General features: G+C 48.1%; 1 protein-coding gene across 1 annotated transcript in view; it reads left to right on the top strand.

Annotated features, from left to right (window-relative positions):
• The first annotated feature begins 942 nt into the window (after nucleotides 1-942).
• The window catches only part of ATP8B2 (ATPase phospholipid transporting 8B2), a 70,967-nt gene continuing 53,381 nt past the window's right edge, over nucleotides 943-18,528 (top strand). Inside the window, exons 1-5 of the mRNA XM_088659174.1 lie at nucleotides 943-1,140; nucleotides 5,896-6,022; nucleotides 9,742-9,879; nucleotides 10,817-10,935; nucleotides 11,659-11,876. Coding sequence (XP_088515300.1) covers nucleotides 1,036-1,140; nucleotides 5,896-6,022; nucleotides 9,742-9,879; nucleotides 10,817-10,935; nucleotides 11,659-11,876 — 707 coding nt within the window. The 5' untranslated portion in view covers nucleotides 943-1,035. The remainder of the gene's footprint in view (nucleotides 1,141-5,895; nucleotides 6,023-9,741; nucleotides 9,880-10,816; nucleotides 10,936-11,658; nucleotides 11,877-18,528) is intronic.

The following is an 18,528-nucleotide window of genomic DNA, read 5'->3' as shown; positions in this document are numbered from 1 at the left end:
AACCATCAAGGGCATGGGTAGGCAAACTAAGGCCTGGGGGCCAGATCTGGCCCAATCGCCTTCTCAATCCGGCCCACAGACAGTCTGGGAATTGAGTAGAATGTGTCCTTTTATTTAAAACTATCTGGCCTCCCTGGGAGGAAAAGTTGCAACATTTGGGACTTTAGAGAAAGGGCAGGTAAGGGATGACGCGATAGAAGTTTACAAAATTACACCATGCATGGAGAAAGTAGACGTTTTTCTCCCTCTCTTCTCATAACACTAGAATGTAAAAAAAGAGAAAAAGTATGCTGCTATATCATAAAAAAATATATCCAAGCGGTTTATCGCAATAAAAGCATAAAACCGTCAATAAAACCATTAAAAAGTCAAAAACTGTTGGAAGAGTCAATACAGATAAGAGATAAAATGCTTAAACTGTGGGACTCACTGCCACAAGAGGCAGTGATGGCCACTAACCCAGATGGCTTTCAAAGAGGATTGGACAAATTCACAGAGAATATATCCATGGCTTCTAGTTACAGCTGCTGTGCTCTTCTTCCACAGTTCAAGGCAGCGATGCTTCTGAATACCAGTTGCTGGAAACCGCAGGAGGGGAGAGGGCTCTTGGGTTCGAATCCTGCTTGCAGGTTTCCCACTGGGGCATCTGTCTAGCGAGAACAGGGATGCTGGAGGGCGTCTATTGGCCTGATCCAGCTGGCTCTCTCCCTACGTTATTGCAAGGGCATGTGCAAAAGTCCAGCAGAGCCTCGCCGTGCCTGTGGCACTGGCATGGGTCAAGCATGCCTCTCGCTGATGACAACAGGGGTCATAATTCCAACTCTGGGGAGAGGCGGTGCCGCAGGGATCCATGCCCTTCTTTCTCGCTTGTGTGCTGCTGTGCTCCCTTCTTACACAACTTGCCTGGGCAATTAAGCAACGAGTTCTGATAATAATTAGTTATTACCACCGGTAGCCCGAGAGCAACTCTCCTGCAGATACACACACACCTGTATTTCTGATCTGCCTTCGGAAAGCTTTCTCTCCCAGCTGGCGATGATTTACACCCGCTTCTTAGCCAGAGCGCAAGCCAGCCTCCGTCTCCGCAGCCACCTAATTCGCCAGTGCCTCGCAGAGCTCCTGGGGGTCTTCATGTTGATCGTAAGTTGCAAATATTTGCTGGTTTTGGGGCGGGGGGAAAACGGTAGATGGAAAAGCACCTGCAGCTCAGGGGTAGGACATCTGTCTTGCATGCAGAAGGCCCCAGGTTCAGTCCAGTCAGGGCTGGGGAGAGGACCCTCACCCTTGATTTAAGCCCTGGAGAGCCACTGCCAGTTAGTGTCGACAGTGCTAAGCTAGAAGAAGCAGTGGGTCTGAGCTGGTACACCATCCCTCTATCCCTATGTTGCAGAGAAGGGCTGGTGTTTGCTCAGTGGTGGAGCACCTGCTTTTTCCAGATTCAATCCCTGAAAACTCCAGGCAGGGCTGCTGTCTGAAAACCCTGGAGAGCTGCTGCCTGCCAGTGTAGACAGGACTGAGCTAGATGGGCCCAATCGTCTCACTTGGTAGAAGGTGGCTTGCTATGTTCCTGTTTAAGTTTGACTTCTGTGTAGAGCTATGAGGGCTGGAACCACAGGATTGAATAATTCGAAGGGACCCCGAGGGTCATCTAGTCCAACCCCCTGCAATACAGGAATCTCAGTTAGATCATACATGACAGATGGCCATCCAACCTCTGTTTAAAAACCTCCAAGGAAGGAGAGTCCACTCCCACCTTTAAAGGAAGTCCGCTCCACGGTTGAACAGCTCTTACTGTCAGAAAGTTCTTCCTGATGTTTAGTCACAATCTCATTTCTTGTAACTTGAAGCCATTGGTTTAGGTCAAAAGAGGAGGAAACAAGCTTGCTCCATCTTCCATGTGACAGTCCTGTATATATTGAAAGATGGCAATCGTAGCTCCTCTCAGTCTCTACCAAGATAAACATACCCAGCTCCCTCAACAATTCCTCATAAGGCTTGGTTTCCAGGCCCTGGTTGCCCTCTCTGCAAACCTTCCAGCTTCTCAATCTCCTTCTCAAATTGTGGCGCCCAGAACTGGGCACAGGATTCCAGGTGTGGTCTGACCAAGGCAAAATAGAGTGGGACTGTGACTTCCCTTGATCTGGACACTCGACTCCTGTTGATGCAGCCTAGAATAGGATTAGCTCTTTTTTTTGCTGCTGCTGCATCACACTGTGGACTCATGTTCAGCTTGTGGTCTACAAAAACCCCTAGATCCTTGTCACTTGTACTACTGGCAAGCATGGTGTCCCCCATCTTATATTTGTGCAGCTGGTTCTTCTTGCCTAAGTGCAGAATCTTAACATTTGTCCCTGTTGAAATCCATTTTGTTAGCTTGAGCCCAGTTCTCCAATCTGTCAAGGCCATATCGAAACCCGATTCTGTCTTCTGCAGCATTAGCCTCCCAGTTTGGTATCATCTGTGGCGTGCTCCCATTGTCACTTTCCCCCCAGGATGATGGAGAACCATTCGTGAGCAGTCTTTGGGTTCTGTCGGTCAACCAGCTACAAATCCATCTAACGGTTATCTCGTCCAGTTCACATTTTACCAGCTTCTCCGCAAAAATATGATGGGGGACTTTGTCAAAAGCCTAACTGAAATCAACATATGCTATATCCACATAATTCCTATGATCCACGAAACTTGTAATTATAAATAAGAGAAACGAGATTCATTTGGCATGACTTGTTTTTGAGAAACCCATGCTCCCGGCATCCTTTCCTGACTGCTCACCGACCAATTATCTGTTTAATTATCCATCATAGGATCTCCCCTGGTATCGGTGTCAAGATGACTAGTCAGTGCCGGCATGACGGCTCCCTATCCCATTTCTCCATCTTTCCTACCTGCAATGTGACCTCCTAGAGCCCAGGCGTAGGTTGGCCTTTGGTGGGAGCGAAAATGATATACGTACAGGAGTCCACCGTGACAACATACACACAACCAGCCACGCTCCCAAAGGACAATCCAAAACTACAGCCCAGCGGATTCTATGACGTCCTCCCTGCTAACCCATCGCCAAATAAATAGAAAACTTGAAAGCCTCGTAATCACCCAGGGAGCCGTAGGAGTTCATCAATTGCCCTGGGGTTGTTTTTTTCCAGGTGATGTTAATGCTCTTGCTGCTACATGCCACTGCAGGTTGGCTGTTTGCAACATCTGGATCCGAGTTCTGTCTCTGAAGACATGCTTTTAGGAATGGGGCTCGAGAGACCAGGACTCCTGGGTTCTGAGCCAGACACCCTCGGTCTCCCTGCCCTGGCTACCTGTCACGCTTTGATGCCTTGCTGTTAATGCTGGACCTTCCTTCATGGGCAATGGGCGCTTAATTGCATTGGACCTGACCCTGGGGCGGGCGAGCCAGAGGGGCAAAGTTCAGGGTCCAAAAGGCTTGTTTTCCACCTCTTCTGGAATGCAAAAAATAGTTCGGGAGTTCAGGTTCCCTTGCTTGGAAGGTGCTCCAGGGAGATAGCCCTGGAAATAATGAATAATAATAATAATAATAATAATAATAATAATAATAATAATAGGCTCATCGCCAAGCCTCTCCACCCCATGCTCTTTACTCAGAAGTAAGCCTCCCCCCCCCCGATTTTGCTGGGGACGCAGGTGGCGCTGTGGGTTAAACCACTGAGCCTAGGGCTTGCTGATCAGAAGGTTGGCGGTTTGAATCCCCGCGACGGGGTGTGCTCCCGTTGCTTGGTCCCAGCTCCTGCAAACCTAGCAGTTCAAAAGCATGTCAAATTGCAAGTAGGTAAATAGGTACCGCTACAGCGGGAAGGTAAACGGTGTTTCCGTGCGCTGCTCTGGTTCGCCATAAGCGGCTTAGTCATGCTGGCCACATGACCTGGAAGCTGTACGCCGGCTCCCTTGGCCAATAGAGCGAGATGAGCGCCACAACCCCAGTCGGTCACGACTGGACCTAATGGTCAGGGGTCCCTTTACCTTTTTAACTTCCTTGTTGGCGACTGCACTCCTCAGATTCTAATAGGTACATTTTTAAAGCTTTAATTTTGGAGCGATGGTTTGTCCGGGATTTTGAGAGATACCAGTTCCCATACCGTTTTGGAGCGTTCCGATTGGATCAATTCAACTTGAAATACCAAATCTTGCCCCATCCCTACACCACGACCATTGTTCTGATGGGTTGGCTGTGATGGTTGGAGGATGGGTGGTGGTCAATGGATTGAGGTTGAATCCTGACAAGACAGAAATACGGTTTCTGGGAGACAGGGAGCAGGCAGGTGTGTGGGGGGGGGGTATGGGACTCCCTAGTCCTGATTAAACAACGATTTGACATTTGGAAGACATCAGAAGGCAGCGCTGTTCAGAGAAGGTTTTAATGGTTGACGTTTTAGTGTGTTTTGTTGGGAGCAGCCCAGAGTGGCTGGGCCGACGTTTTAGTGTGATAGGTGTCATATAAATAATAAAATTATTATCATTTATTATTGGCAACCAAAATCCAGGACCCCATAGCCCAGTGGTGACGAACCTATGGCATGCTTGCCAGAGAGGGCACTCAGAGCCCTCTCTGTGGGCACATGCACCGTCACCCCAGCAGGTATAAATATATTATTTATACCCTGCCCATCTGGCTGAGTTTATTTATTTGTTTATTGATATATGTATCACACACAGACAATCATTATTATCTTATTTTAACAATTGGGAGAGGGAGGCTCTTAGCCCTCCAATGTACACTAGTGGCCATAATGGTGGAACCTTCTGGAAAAAATGTATTTCCTAGGTTTGATGGCTCATTAACACCACTTTGTTTTGGAGTAATATCTGTGCTTCCCCCCCCCGGTGGGGACACAGGGGGACGCATACCCCTAAACGTTTTGTGAATTTAACTGGATAAGAAATTCACTGTATTTCTTTTCCCCCGGTGGTGATTTTCTTGAGCCAAAATCAGAGTACCCCTAAACATTTTTTTAAAGAAAGAAAGAAAGCACTGAGTTATACCATGAAATTATATTTACAGGTAGGTAGCCGTGTTGGTCTGACATAGTCGAAACAAAATAATAATAAAAAACCCTTCCAGTAGCACCTTAGAGACCAACTAAGCTTGTCATTATATATCAACGGAAAGATAATCTAATGAATAATGTAATGCAATAACTTTTATGAAGGGTTATTTATGACAACAGCAGTCATAAAGAAGAAACGTCAAACACACGGGAGGGAAATAAGATATACAGGTTAAATTGCCATGTTGGCGTTTGGCGATATATAAGTGGGTTTTTATAAATAAGGGACCCAGGTGGCGCTGTGGGTTAAACCACAGAGTCTAGGGCTTGCTGATCAGAAGGTCGGCAGTTCGAATCCCCACAACGGGGTGAGCTCCCGTTGCTCGGTCCCAGCTCCTGCCCACCTAGCAGTTCGAAAGCACATCAAAGTGCAAGTAGATAAATAGGGGGGAAGGTAAACGGCGTTTCTGTGTGCTGCTCTGGTTTGCCAGAAGCAGCTTTGTCATGCTGGCCACATGACCCGGAAGCTGTCTGTGGACAAACGCTGGCTCCCTTGGCCTATAGAGCGAGATGAGCGCCGCAACCCCAGAGTCGGACACGACTGGACCTGATGGTCAGGGGCCCCTTCACCTTTACCTTTAAGTGGGTTTTGGGTTGTCATTTGGGCACTCGGTCTCTAAAAGGTTCACCATCGCTGCCATAGCCCATCTCTTCCACCCCATGACCATCAGAAAATGGAAGATGATTGGTGCCGGGGCAAACAGGGTTCCCATCACCACCGGGGGGGGGGCAACGTGGGCATGAGGCAGGAGGGCTGGCCCAGGGCAAAGATTCTCCCAAAGATCTTTCCCCCCATTTATTTATTTTCTCTCTCTCTCTTTCCTAGGTGATTACTCTGAGCGCATCTGCACAGGCCACCACCAGCGAAGGGACGAAGGGCGGCTATTTTAGCTCAGCCCTGGCAAGTGGAATTGCTGTGATGGTAGCCATCCATGTTTCGGGAGGAGTCTCTGGTGAGAAAGGGGAGCTTCTCTCGTGCACGAGCCCCAGGGATGGGGCGGGCACTTGGTCCAGGCCTCGCTCAAAATTTAGAGCAAATGTGGGGGAGAGCTGCCGTGTTTATCTCCTTATAAATGCTTTAAAAAGAAGAAGAAGCAAATTTCTAGTTTCGTTTGTTTTGCAAAGGCAAGGGCACAAGTTAAGCTTGGTGAAAACTGTGTGGTGCCAGATTTTACGTATAAGCTAAACAAGCTATAGCTTAGCCCCCCCCCAAAAAAAAATTAAAGGAAAAAAACAACTGGATGTACCTTTCCAAAATATTAGATAAAAAAGAAATGAAATAAAACCTACATACAGCAACAGTGGCAAATGGCTTTAGATACCTATTAGGTCCATAAGTTACCACATAGCATATATTCAACACAAAAAACAGCGACAATCTGTTGTTTGCAAAGGACAGCTGGACATTACCTCCAGTAGCTTAGGGCCTCATCAAACCTAAATCCGGCCCTGAATCTGAGATGCAGAACTCAGGCTGCAGCTTCCTGATCATAGCGGCTTTCTTTCCATCTGTTTTGTTTTTGAATAAGCAAGTTGCTAGTCCTTACTATTGGAACAATATTTAGGCTTGAAACTGTGCGGGTTAAAAAGATCACAAGCGGAAAACCTACATCTGTGGTGCTTTCTGAAACAGTACCGTAGCCAAGACACAACCATCCTTTGAAATGCTCTGCCTTTCTCTGAATTTTGTGTATGAATTTTGTATATGATTTTGCCTGATAGAGACATCTTTTTCAATATAGATAAATATTTTCATTGAAAGGTTTTTCAGAATATGCAGGTAACAACCCTTCATATCCTCCAACACTTCTCCAATGAAAATAGGGATGTCCCATTCCATAATGATAATTTTATTATTTATACACATCCTACTGGTTTGCCTCGGCCACTCTGGGCAGCTTCCAACATGTATTAAAACATAATAAAACATTAAACATTAAAAAAATTCTTCCCTATATAGGATTGCCTTCAGACGACTCGGGGGCCAGATAACTCCATACCCTTCAACATTTCTCCAATGAAAATAGGGACATCCTAAGGAAAAGTGGAACATTCCAGGATCAAATCAGAAACCAGGACGGCTTATCTAAATCAGGGACGTCCCTGGAAAATAGGGACACTCGGAGGGTGTGTCCATAGTAACAAACAATAATCAGATTCACAACGCAGCTGTTGCAATAACGAACAATGGAAAGTCAAGCGTATCAAATTTATAGAGTCCCTCCGGAAAATACCCTGGGCTGATGGAGGAGTTAGAGTTCGGCTAGATTTATTCACGTAAGAAATTAAAGCAACACTGTATATTGTCAAAGTCATCATCTTCTTTTTTTATCCTTTGGAGCCTTTCATCTTAACAGAGACATCTGTGCAGAGCCACCTCCCCTAATGTGCTATTATATGCAGTTTTATGCACGTTTTACCCCTGTCTATGTGTTTTTGTACACCCGACTTGGCTGGAGAGCTGCAAAGCAAAATTCGGCAAAGTGCAAACTTCAGAGGGTGGCTGCGTCCCGGTTCGTGCAATGTTTCAGAAAATGCAAATGAAGTTGGGTCCCCTTTAGACATGCATCAGATTTCTTCTCTATCACTTATGGCGATGCCTGCTGGGGACTGGGCTGGTCCTGCTTCCCCTGTCCTTCCTCTGAACAGACACCACTTTCCAGACCTGGGCAGGACTGAGCCCTGGAAGCCACGTGGAGATGCTTGCCAAGGATTTATTCTCTGGGATTGCTTTCTGTTGACTGCAAGCTCCTTATCTCCTCTGGTCCCTGTTATCTCTGCCAACCTTAGCTCCTGGAGCTATCCAGAGCTTGACTCAGCCACCTTATGGCCAGTTATTAGCAGTTATTATTAACCCTGATGGCTCAATGGAGCCTCCATGGCCAGTGGCAGTGTACCTGCTGAGGCTCTGGTGCAGGGAACAAACACTTGGGTTTCAAAGGGCTGTTTCCATCAAGTCCTGGTAGGGAGTTTTACCAAGAGGGATCTGGTCACTGGAGGTTGTGTCCCTTCGGGAGCATGGGGCACTGCCCTGCCAGCCTCGTTCTGCAGCCCCTCCCTCCCTCCTTTCCTACTTGCAATCGCTCCAGGGAGTGGCCCTGCCTGCCAGCTTCCTCCTCTTCCTCTTCCTTAGTCTTAGTTTTGCCCCTTGTAGAAACTCAGAAGGGAGGAGGATGAGGATGGGGCAAATCTAGAATTAGCTGGCCCTGCCTGTCATTGGCTCTGGCGCCACCTGCTGTTGGGCTCCCAGCCTTCCACCCTACCAGTCTCTAATGGGCACTAACTTTTGACATGCTTAGCTCTCTCTGTCTGGGCCTGATTCGCACCACTACTCAGAAGAAGAGGCGAATGTAGTATTATCTATACCGACTAGCATCGTCTCCCCAGGGTTTTCAGGCTGGGACCTGGAGATAATTTTTTTCTTTGTTTGAAGCAACTTTCCAGTTCATATTGTTGGCAAATGCAGACTTTCAGTACATAAGCTATGCCTGGTCAAATCTGAGGCAACGGAGTGCTGATTTTCATACAGACTGCACCTTCCCGATCCTAACAGCTTGCTTCCTACCTTATTTGCTTACTCTTAAACAGGCATAGGCAAGCTCGGTCCTCCATATGTTTTGGGACTACAACTCCCATCATCCCTGACCACTGGTCCTGTTAGCTAGGGATGATGGGAGTTGTAGTCCCAAAACATCTGGAAGGCCAAGTTTGCCTATGCCTGCTCTTAAACATGCAAACTTTAAGTCCTTATACTGCTGTAACGGAAGCTACGGTACTAACATGAGTTTGACCAAACTGCAGGAGGCAGTGGAAGACAGGAGTGCCTGGCGTGCTATGGTCCATGGGGTCACGAAGAGTAACAAAAGCTGTAACGAAATATAGGCCTGAAACGACGGGTGAACTCTCACAAGCGGAGAGGCGTCTACCCCTCACAGAGCTACAATTCACAGCGCCCTGAACAAACTGCGGTTCCCAGGATTCTTTAGGGCAGGCATCCCCAAACTGCAGCCCTCCAGATGTTTTGGCCTACAACTCCCATGATCCTTAGCTAACAGGACCAGTGGTCAGGGATGATGGGAATTGTAGTCCAAAACATCTGGAGGGCTGAAGTTTGGGGATGCCTGCTTTGGGGGGAGTAATTTGCTTTAAATACAGTGGTACCTCGGGTTACAAATGCTTCAGGTTAAAAGCACTTCAGGTTACAGACTCTGCTAACCCAGAAATAGTACTTCGGGTTAAGAACTTTACCTCAGGATGAGAACAGAAATGGCGCGGCAGCGGCGCGGCAGCAGCAGGAGACCCTATTAGCGAAAGTGGTACCTCAGGTTAAGAACAGTTTCAGGTTAAGAACGGACCTCTGGAACGAATTAAGTTCTTAACCCGAGGTACCACTGTACATGGTGTGTATGTGCAGCCTAAGTTCCTAGTCCTCATGGCTGCAAAGGGCATGTGCATCGCCTAGTGCAATTTCAGAAGCGAGAGACCATACGGAAAAAGGATTTCAAACACGGGGGTCGGGAGAGCATGAGACTCTTGGCCTCAGGGTTGTGCGTTCGAGCCCCACATTGGGCTAAAAAGATTCCTGCATTGCAGGGGTGGACTAGATGTCCCTCATGGTCCCTTCCAACTCAATGATTCTACAATTCTACGATTCTCTCTCTCTCTCTTACAGGAGGGCACTTAAATCCAGCCTTTTCACTCACCATGTGTCTACTTGGCCAATGTCCATGGTGGAAGCTGCCCATCTTCTCTGTCATTCAGACTATGGGAGCCTTTTTGGGCGCAGGCGCAGTCTACATGCTTTATTACGGTAACGTTATCTCCCAGTGTTTTCACGATGGGGAAAATAAGAGGCACATTTCTTGCCAAACTTCACAAGCTTGGCTTATTACACATTCACCTGCCTCGCCGCATCTATATTCATTGACTCTGCCCAGCTCATCTTCCGCAGATTTAAAAGCCAATCTTTGGGTTAAAGATATACCAGATATACTATGAAAGCCATAATTTCACTGCGAAGTTTGCTATTGATGCCCGAAAGCATTCCTTGGCAGCCGTAGGGTGTGAAATGGCAAGCGGCAAGGCTCACAACATATTTATTCATTTACTTAAAACGCTTCTGCCAAAGAGTCTCCCTTAAGAACATGAGTAGGCAAACTAAGGCCCGGGGGCCAGATCCGGCCCAACTGCCTTCTAAATTCGGCCCTCAGGCGGTCCGGGAATCAGCGTGTTTTTATTTAAAATGCATCTCTGGGTTATTTGTGGTGCCTGCCTGGTGTTTTTTACATGAGTAGAATGTGTGCTTTTATTTAAAATGCATCTCTGGGTTATTTATGGGGCATAGGAATTTGTTCATATATATATTTTTTTCAAAATATAGTCCGGCACCCCACAAGGTCTGAGGGACAGTGGACCGGCCCCCTGCTGAAAAAGTTTGCTGACCCCTGCGTAAGAACAACAACACATGGGGGGGGGAATCCCTGCCTGCAGGCTTTCAATCTAAAGAGACACAGCACAAAAGGAAAAAAGGGATGAGGAGGGGAGAGGATGAAAAAAAATGCAGTGGAGTCAGATGTCAAAGTTACATGGTAGTCCTAATATAATGACCAGCTGGGAATGTAAACTGGGCAGGAATCACATGAAGGTGGTTTCTCAGCTGAACTGATGGAGGAGGGCTGCGTCTCTCCTTTCCCCCTTTGGCTTTCCTTCCTATCAAGCCTCATGGCCCCTGGCTTTTCTCTCCGCAGACGCCATCCACAGCTACAGCAACGGGACCCTTGCAGTCACCGGACCCAGAGAAACCGCCTCCATCTTTGCCACCTACCCAGCTCCCTACCTGTCGCTTGGCAATGGCTTCTTCGACCAGGTAGGGCCAGCCATCCCTAGAACTCCCAGCGCTGCCTGGAGACGGAGGCATCCTTCGCTCAGGGCGAAGCGTCCCATTTGCCATGGCTCAGTGATTAGAGCACCAGACTTGCATGCAGAAGGTCCCAGGTTCAATCCCCGGCACCTCCAGGTGTGAAGTAATAATAATAATAATATTAATATTGATAATAATTTATTATTTATACCCTGCCCATACGGCTGGGTTTCCCCAGCCACTCTGGGCAGCTTCCAGCAAAATATTAAAATACAACAATTCATCAAATATTAAAAGCTTCCCTAAACAGGGCTGCCTTCAGATATCTTCTAAAAGTCAGATACAGTGGACCCTCCGGATACGAATGAAATTTGTTCCGTCCGCAACCCGAAAAGTCCATAGGCAGAAGTGCCGCTTTTGCACACGAGAGCGCTTCTACGCATGTGCGCATGGCGATACACTTCCGGGTTTGCCGCGTTTGTAACCCGAAAGTTACGTATCCAGAGCAGTACGTAACTAGAGGGTCCAGTGTAGTTGTTTATTTCTTTGACATCTGGTGGGAGGGCATTCCACAGGGCGGGTGCCACTACCGAGAAGGCCCTTCTCAGACTGGTGCTGAGTCTCTGGGGCCTGGATAAACGAATAGCTTGACCTGGTCTAAGGTAGTTTCCAATGTCCCTGTGCTTTGGTTGATGTCCTGTCCTCCCTCCCCCCTCTTCCCCTCATCAGGTCCTGGGCACCGGGGTGTTGATATTGAGCATCTTGGCCATTATCGACTCCCGCAACAAGCGCATCCCACATGGACTGGAGCCCATGGGGGTGGGCTTGCTAGTCACCGCTCTCAGCCTGGCAATGGGAGCCAACTGTAGCTGCGCCATCAACCCAGCCCGGGACCTGGGCCCGCGGCTCTTCACCTACCTGGCCGGATGGGGGCCCCAGGTGTTCAGGTAGGTGCACGAGGGGCGAGGAGGCAGTGCCCAGTTGCATGTGAGTGCGTGTCAGGGACTGCGCAGAGGAGGAATGGTGGAGACCGCCTCTCTAGCCTGACCTTTCCAGAGAAGAAGGTGACAGTTCAGAATTACAACAGGGGGTTGGGGGAGGTCACAGGTCAGAGGTGGATGAGGGGGGAAAGCTGGGAAATAATGGGAGAGGAGGAAGAAGGATTAAGCACCAGAGGGGCGACAGGTGATGGACACAGTGTCTTTAGGAAGCATTCCAGACCCACCCTCTCCTAGAACCCAGAGAGCATTAAAAGTAGGAGAGCAAAGAGCTCAAATGCAGAGGGCACTTCTCAGCACCTGTAGTGATGACGCATGAAGGGCGAGGGTTTCCATATAGAGCTACTGCTGGGATAGCTCAGTCAGTAGAGGATTAGGCTCTTAATCTCAGGGTTGTGGGTTCGAGACCCACCTTGGGCAAAAAATAAATAAATCCTGCATTGCAGGGGGTTGGACTAGATGATCCGCAGGGTCCCTTCAAACTCTGTGATTCTATGATTCTGTGACACACCCATATCCTTTCCAAATTGTCTCCACATGGCCGCATCTCTGCCACCAGTCACGACTCTGCTTTATCTTTCCAGTGCCGGAAACTACTGGTGGTGGGTTCCGATCGTGGCTCCGATGGTGGGGGCCACCATTGGGACGGCTGTGTATGAGCTCGGGGTGGAGTTTCACCACCCACTGCCCCAGGACGAGGAAGAGACCTCGACCACCAAGAAGCATCAGCCAGGGACGGAAAAGGATACGGAGATCCCGATTTATGCCGTGAATAAGTACGCAGAGGATTGGAGAGGCGGGAGCACAGGCATCCCCCCAGACAGGGGCCATAGCAAATGGGAAACTTCAAATTCCCTTTAAAACGGGACAGGCGCTAGAAGAGGCGATATACTTAATCCTTTTGTTTTTATATATTGGATGGAGTTGTTGCTATTGGTTTTATGACTGGTGTAGGTCCGTGGGGGCGTGAATTCCACACAAAAGAGCGATGTTTTGGAATTCACGAAGGACAGCATTTCCCCATAGATGAACTTTCTCGCTTGCTAAGATCATCACCTGAGGTTGTGTGCAGAAAGACTCCCACCTTTGGGGATTATACAATGCCGACAACCAGAGACAGGGCCTTTTTTGTGGTAGCACCACTGCGGAACAACCACTCTGGAAGTACCGTATTTGCTCAGTGCCGTCTCTTTTTATCATATGGTGGGAGGAGGCTCTATCTTACAGGGGCAGGGGCTGTCATGGTTTCACCCTAAAGAATTCTGGGAACTGTAGTTCATTAAGGATGCTGAGAGTCATTAGGAGACAGCGCTATTCCCTTCCCAGAGCAACAGTTGACAGAGTGGTTCAGCAATCCATCCATATTTGCAGTGGACTCTGGGAATTGTAGCTCTGTGAAGGGATTCTCTGAACAACGCTCAGCAACCAGAGCAAACTACAGCTCCCAGAATTATTTGGGGGGAATCCATGACTGTTTAAAGCGGTATTGTAGCACTTTAAATGTGTTTTGTGAACTCTTGCAGCAAGAGTTCTTATCGCAGCAAAATGGAAGAGTACTGAAATCCCCTCTATACATGAATGGGTCCAAAAGCTGACATAATATGCTAAATTAGAATGTCTATCAGAAAAATAAATAAAGAATAAACCAAAACAGGAATTTGTTTCAAAATGGGAGGTTTTCAAAGAGTATTTGAAATATAACTACAGTAGTCTGAATTCTGTTGCAGCGTTCAAGGAACTTCAGTAATAACTGCAAGTTAGATAGACGAGTTAAGACATATTAAGAGAATGTTAAATTGTGATAAAAGGTGTGTATTGGCAATAAGTAATAGGAAACTGAATTACGGAACAGATGGGAGGTCGGGTCTAGAGTGCTAAGACCAATTTATGTTGTATTGCTTGGTGAGAAAATGTTACGTTTGTTGTTATTTTTGCGTGTAATTGTGTATTTATGTTTTTATGTGTGTAATTGTGTATTTGTGTGTTTTTTTCTTTGTTGTTGTAGCATCAATAAAAATTAAAAAGAAAAAAGTGTTTTGTGAATATGACCTTAATACTCAGCTTTGCCCTTGCGGAACACAAGGAGGATGGGGACGAAGCTAGAATGAGTTGACTCAGCCACTCATTGGCTCTGGCGCCACCTGCTGTCAGGCTCCCTGCCTTCCGCCCCACCAGCCCCAATGAGCACCAAACACCATTGGCTGGGGAAAGCTGCCAATCAGCATAGACCAAGAGGCCTTCCTTCTATTCCCATCAGCCCTAGCCAATAGGGCCAATGGTCAGGGATGATGGGAGTTTTTGTCCAGCAGCGTCTGGAGGGACACAGGTTTCCCCCATTCCTGAGGCTAGACAATAGTGAGCTACATGGAGCAATTGTCTGCCTTGGCACAATGCACCTTCAATGACCTAATGCTGCTATGATGACTTGTATTTTATTTTTTTAACATCTCCTTATTTCATTTCATTTGCTTCAGTGCCAGGCAGACAGCAAAACCAGGGTTTTTTTTTGTGGGCCTTCATAAATCTTTTGAGAGGTCAGCATTCTCCACGAAGTTTGCTATATAATCTTTGAATTTTTCCCAATCTTTATTCTTTTCCCCCTCCTTTATCCCTTTAATTTGCTATGATGACTTGTATTCTTTCTCTGTGTGTGTGTGTTCTGTTAATTTTATTTGATGTTTACTTGCTGCTGTTGTGATGGATAAATGGTTTAAATGCTTTTTATCGATTGCTGTATGTGATCCCTGACTGGTTGGGACAGGATTGCTCTAGGACAGCTGTGGGACCTGTCGCCCCTCAGATGTTGCTGGACTCCATCTCCCATCATCCCCGACCATTGGGCCACACTGCCTGGGGCTGATAGGAGTCGGAGTCCAAAAGCTCCCGGAGGGCCACAAGTTTCCCATCTCTGCTGTGACATAAAAGGTGCCTTCATTCACTCCACCCCCATCAGGTTAGGGTTCTCTCAGGCGCTGCACTCTGCATATGCTCAGAGGTGCTCTGTGGTTATTAAACTGCATCTTTTGGAAGCACATCCCAAAATGGATTCCGAGGCTTAATCTGGGTGCAAGATGAAGACCAGTCTACATCTTGGAGTGTGTCAGGCGGCAGGAAAGTACCGACCTTCCTTCCAGAACTGAATGGATACACTCCACAGCTAGGTTGAAAAACCAAACTGTAGCAGCGCCGGGCAGCGCCCTGAGAACCTGTCATTCTGCTTAACAACATACAACATCATGGGTTCCCCACCAAAGTCACACCCCAGCAAGGCTGCCGGTTTAGGAATGGCAAATAGCAGCCCCACCCTGCGAGGTAGTAGGCTTTAACTGACAGACAGTGGCTGACCCGAGATCACCCAGGGTGCTTCATGGCTGAGTGGGAGGATTCAAACCCTGGTCTCTCCCAGCTCTGAATCCACTGGGCCACATTTGCTGTGTGTGTGTGTGTGTGTGTGAGAGAGAGAGAGAGAGAGAGAGAGAGAGAGAGAGAGAGAGAGAGAGAGAGAGAGATCAAACCCAATTAAGTATCTTCCTATTGTTAATTTCTCTTTGTGTTTAGGAATTCACACCTGGGAGGGGTAAGAGGAGGACTAGGAGAGGTGTCAAAGGTGCTCAGATTTACCTTGAACCCTCCTTTTTTGTGAGGTATTGATTATGTAGCTGTGATGTAGGAATGATGTATTTTGGGGGTGTTTCTTGGTGATGGGAAAACTGATAAAAGTGGAGGTTCTCTTTTGTTCTGGGTTCCTTCCTTGATCTCTTGTGTGAGGGGAAGTACCCTGTTGCAACAGCAGAAATAAAGGCTTTGCTTCTCAAAATTATCTGGTTGGCCTCTGTTATATTCTCTGACCGATGGAGAACCCAGTAAGGGCTCTTGTGTACCCCATAAGGGAATAAGAGCAGATTTTTGCTTATTACACTATATATATAGGAATGCAAGGCTATCGTCGCACAGAGTCACAACCCCAGTCGGGGAGGGCAAAGTGGAGTGAAAGATGAGGCAGCAGAGGGGTGGATGAAGCAAGGATGGAGGGGCACAGAGGGGGCTGGGAGGACACTGGAGGGGGGGCAAGGTATAAGGAGAGAGAGAGTGGAGAGCTGGAAAGGTGGGTGGTGGGTTGCTGGGGGTGATGAGCAACAAGAACAGGGGTAGTAGCCCCCAGTGTGTGTTCTGTGTGTGGCTGGCAATGTTAACTTGGCATGGTGGAGTGTTCTTTTGCAGAGATGCAGGCTAGTGTGAGGCCTGGCTAAAGTGTCTCTGTTTTTGCCCTCTTTCTTCCTGCTGGAAGAATCAGCTTCTGCAGCCTCTCCTGGGAGCCAGGTAAGCGAAAAGAGGTCGCAGGAGGGAAAGGCCCATTTAGCAGAGTGTACAGAAAGGGAACGTTCCAGGCTGGAAACCCAAGAAGCTTCGTTGCAAGATTCTGCCAGCAGCATTTCATCTCTTTGTTTAAAAAGCCTTTTGTCAATCGATATGCTCACCCCGCCGGACGGCATAACGAGCGACAGCGTGTTAAAATCTGCAACCTTCAAAAATGAAAATCGACGACGGAATTAGACGGCATGGAAACAAAACAAACCTCGCCTTTGCAAACAGCAAACGAAAAGCAGCCAGGATTTTTGGGGGGTACGACGACACATTTTTTACAAACCAGATAGGGTAGCTGAGTTTTACTCCGAGTTAGACCCTGCTGCAGTTGACAGGTCTAAGCTAGTCATGCTCCTTAGATCTCAGTGGGTCGGCCCTGGGTAGATTGGGTACAACCCAAAGAGGTTTTCGCTCCAATGGAAAATGTTTTTTTTTTCCGGAGTCTTTGCTTGTTCACAAAAGGACTGCCCGCCAGGCAGGCGGCATATTGCGTTTCTGCCACTAGGGGCCGCCCTCGGATGGGCTTGTGAGCACATGCCAGCCAGTGGGCCCAGGAATGTGGGTTGGCAAGCTCTGGGCAAGGCCTGGCATGCCCTGGCAGCTCCCGAGATCTAGGGCTGGGCCAGTGCCGAGGGGATACTCCAAGGCACCCCAAACGGATCTCCACCTCGTGAGCAGCAGTGACCCATGGGCTGAACTTGCAGGCGGGTATTTACGATTTACGACACGCATGACGGAACCGTATGTGGTCCTTGGCGGAAATCTCACCACCCAAAGGGATGGAAAGGGCAGCAACGGCGGCAGTTCTTTCAGAGTTCAGCTGACCAACAGGACGTAGCAGGAACCAGCTGCTTCCTTGGGGAAGGGACGCTTTTCATCAGTTTCAGGAAGGCGGCAGGGAGAGGGAGTTTCAGAGCTCTCTGGAGTTTCAGAGCTGTGGGGCTGGTACTGACAAGCCCCTGCTCTCTTTGGCAGCTTTAGCAGCCCCAGGTGAGGGGATGTGCAGCAGGGCCTCATTAGGACACGGGCAGGAAAGGTTTGGAAGCCTGAGGGCCACAGTCCCTTCCGGATGATCTCCCGGGGGCCACAAGGCAGTGGGGGCAGACCAGAGGCTAAAGGGAGCGAAGCAATGAATGCAAATTGTCCCTCTGTACCATAGGCTAGTTTATCTACAAACACACTCACACACAACTCTCCAGGGTCGGAGTTTTGAGGACACATTCCAGCCAAGCAAAAGCCCTTGAAGAGGGTGCAAAAAAACAGGCATAGGCAAACTCGGCCCTCCAGATGTTTTGGGACTACAATTCCCATCATCCCTGACCACTGGTCCTGTTGGCTAGGGATGATGGGAGTTGTAGTCCCAACACATCTGGAGGGCTGAGTTTGCCTATGCCTGGCAAAGAAAATACAAAATGCAATACCGTATTGGCCTGAATATAAGCCTCACTCCCCCCCAAAAAAATTCTGACTGTGAAACGTTAAAGTGCGGCTTATATTCGCAACCTTATGGTATTCAGCCAGGAGTGGGGGAGGGGGCAAATAGTGCCAAGAGCGCGGCAAAGAGGCGCCCACACCACGCATAGTTCCCCATCCTCTCCCCCAAGGCCAGGAAGGGAGAGAGCGAGGAAGGGGAAAGCCCACCGGCAACGTAGCAGGGCTCCCCCCCCCCCAGTTATGCAACCAGGAGCAGCAAGGAATGGTGCAGCTTATATTCAGGTATCCTACCCCCCCACCCCGTTTTAAAGGTGCAGCTTATATTCAGGTGCGGCTTATATTTGGACCCGTACGGTATTCATGTTCCTAATAAAGGGCAATCTTATATATCTATGTATCGCCATGTCACAAGAACCTTTTAATGAGGGCGAAAGAGGAGAGCGCAAAATATGGTCTGAAGCTCAACATCAAAAAAACTAAGATCATGGCCACTGGTCCCATCACCTCCTGGCAAGTAGAAGGGGAAGAAATGGAGGCAGTGAGAGATTTTACTTTCTTGGGTTCCATGATCACTGCAGATGGTGACAGCAGTCACGAAATTAGAAGATGCCTGCTGCTTGGGAGAAAAGCAATGACAAACCTAGACAGCATCTTAAAAAGCAGAGACATCACCTTGCCTACAAAGGTCCCTATAGTTAAAGCTATGGTTTTTCCAGTAGTGATGTATGGAAGTGAGAGCTGGACCATAAAGAAGGCTGACCACCGAAGAATTTATGCTTTTGAATTATGGTGCTGGAGGAGA

Source organism: Zootoca vivipara, chromosome 16, assembly GCF_965207765.1.
Source record: "Zootoca vivipara chromosome 16, rZooViv2.hap1.1, whole genome shotgun sequence".
In the NCBI taxonomy this organism is placed as follows: domain Eukaryota; kingdom Metazoa; phylum Chordata; class Lepidosauria; order Squamata; family Lacertidae; genus Zootoca; species Zootoca vivipara.
Note: the sequence above shows the minus strand (reverse complement) of the source record. Positions and strands in the feature narration are given on the sequence as shown.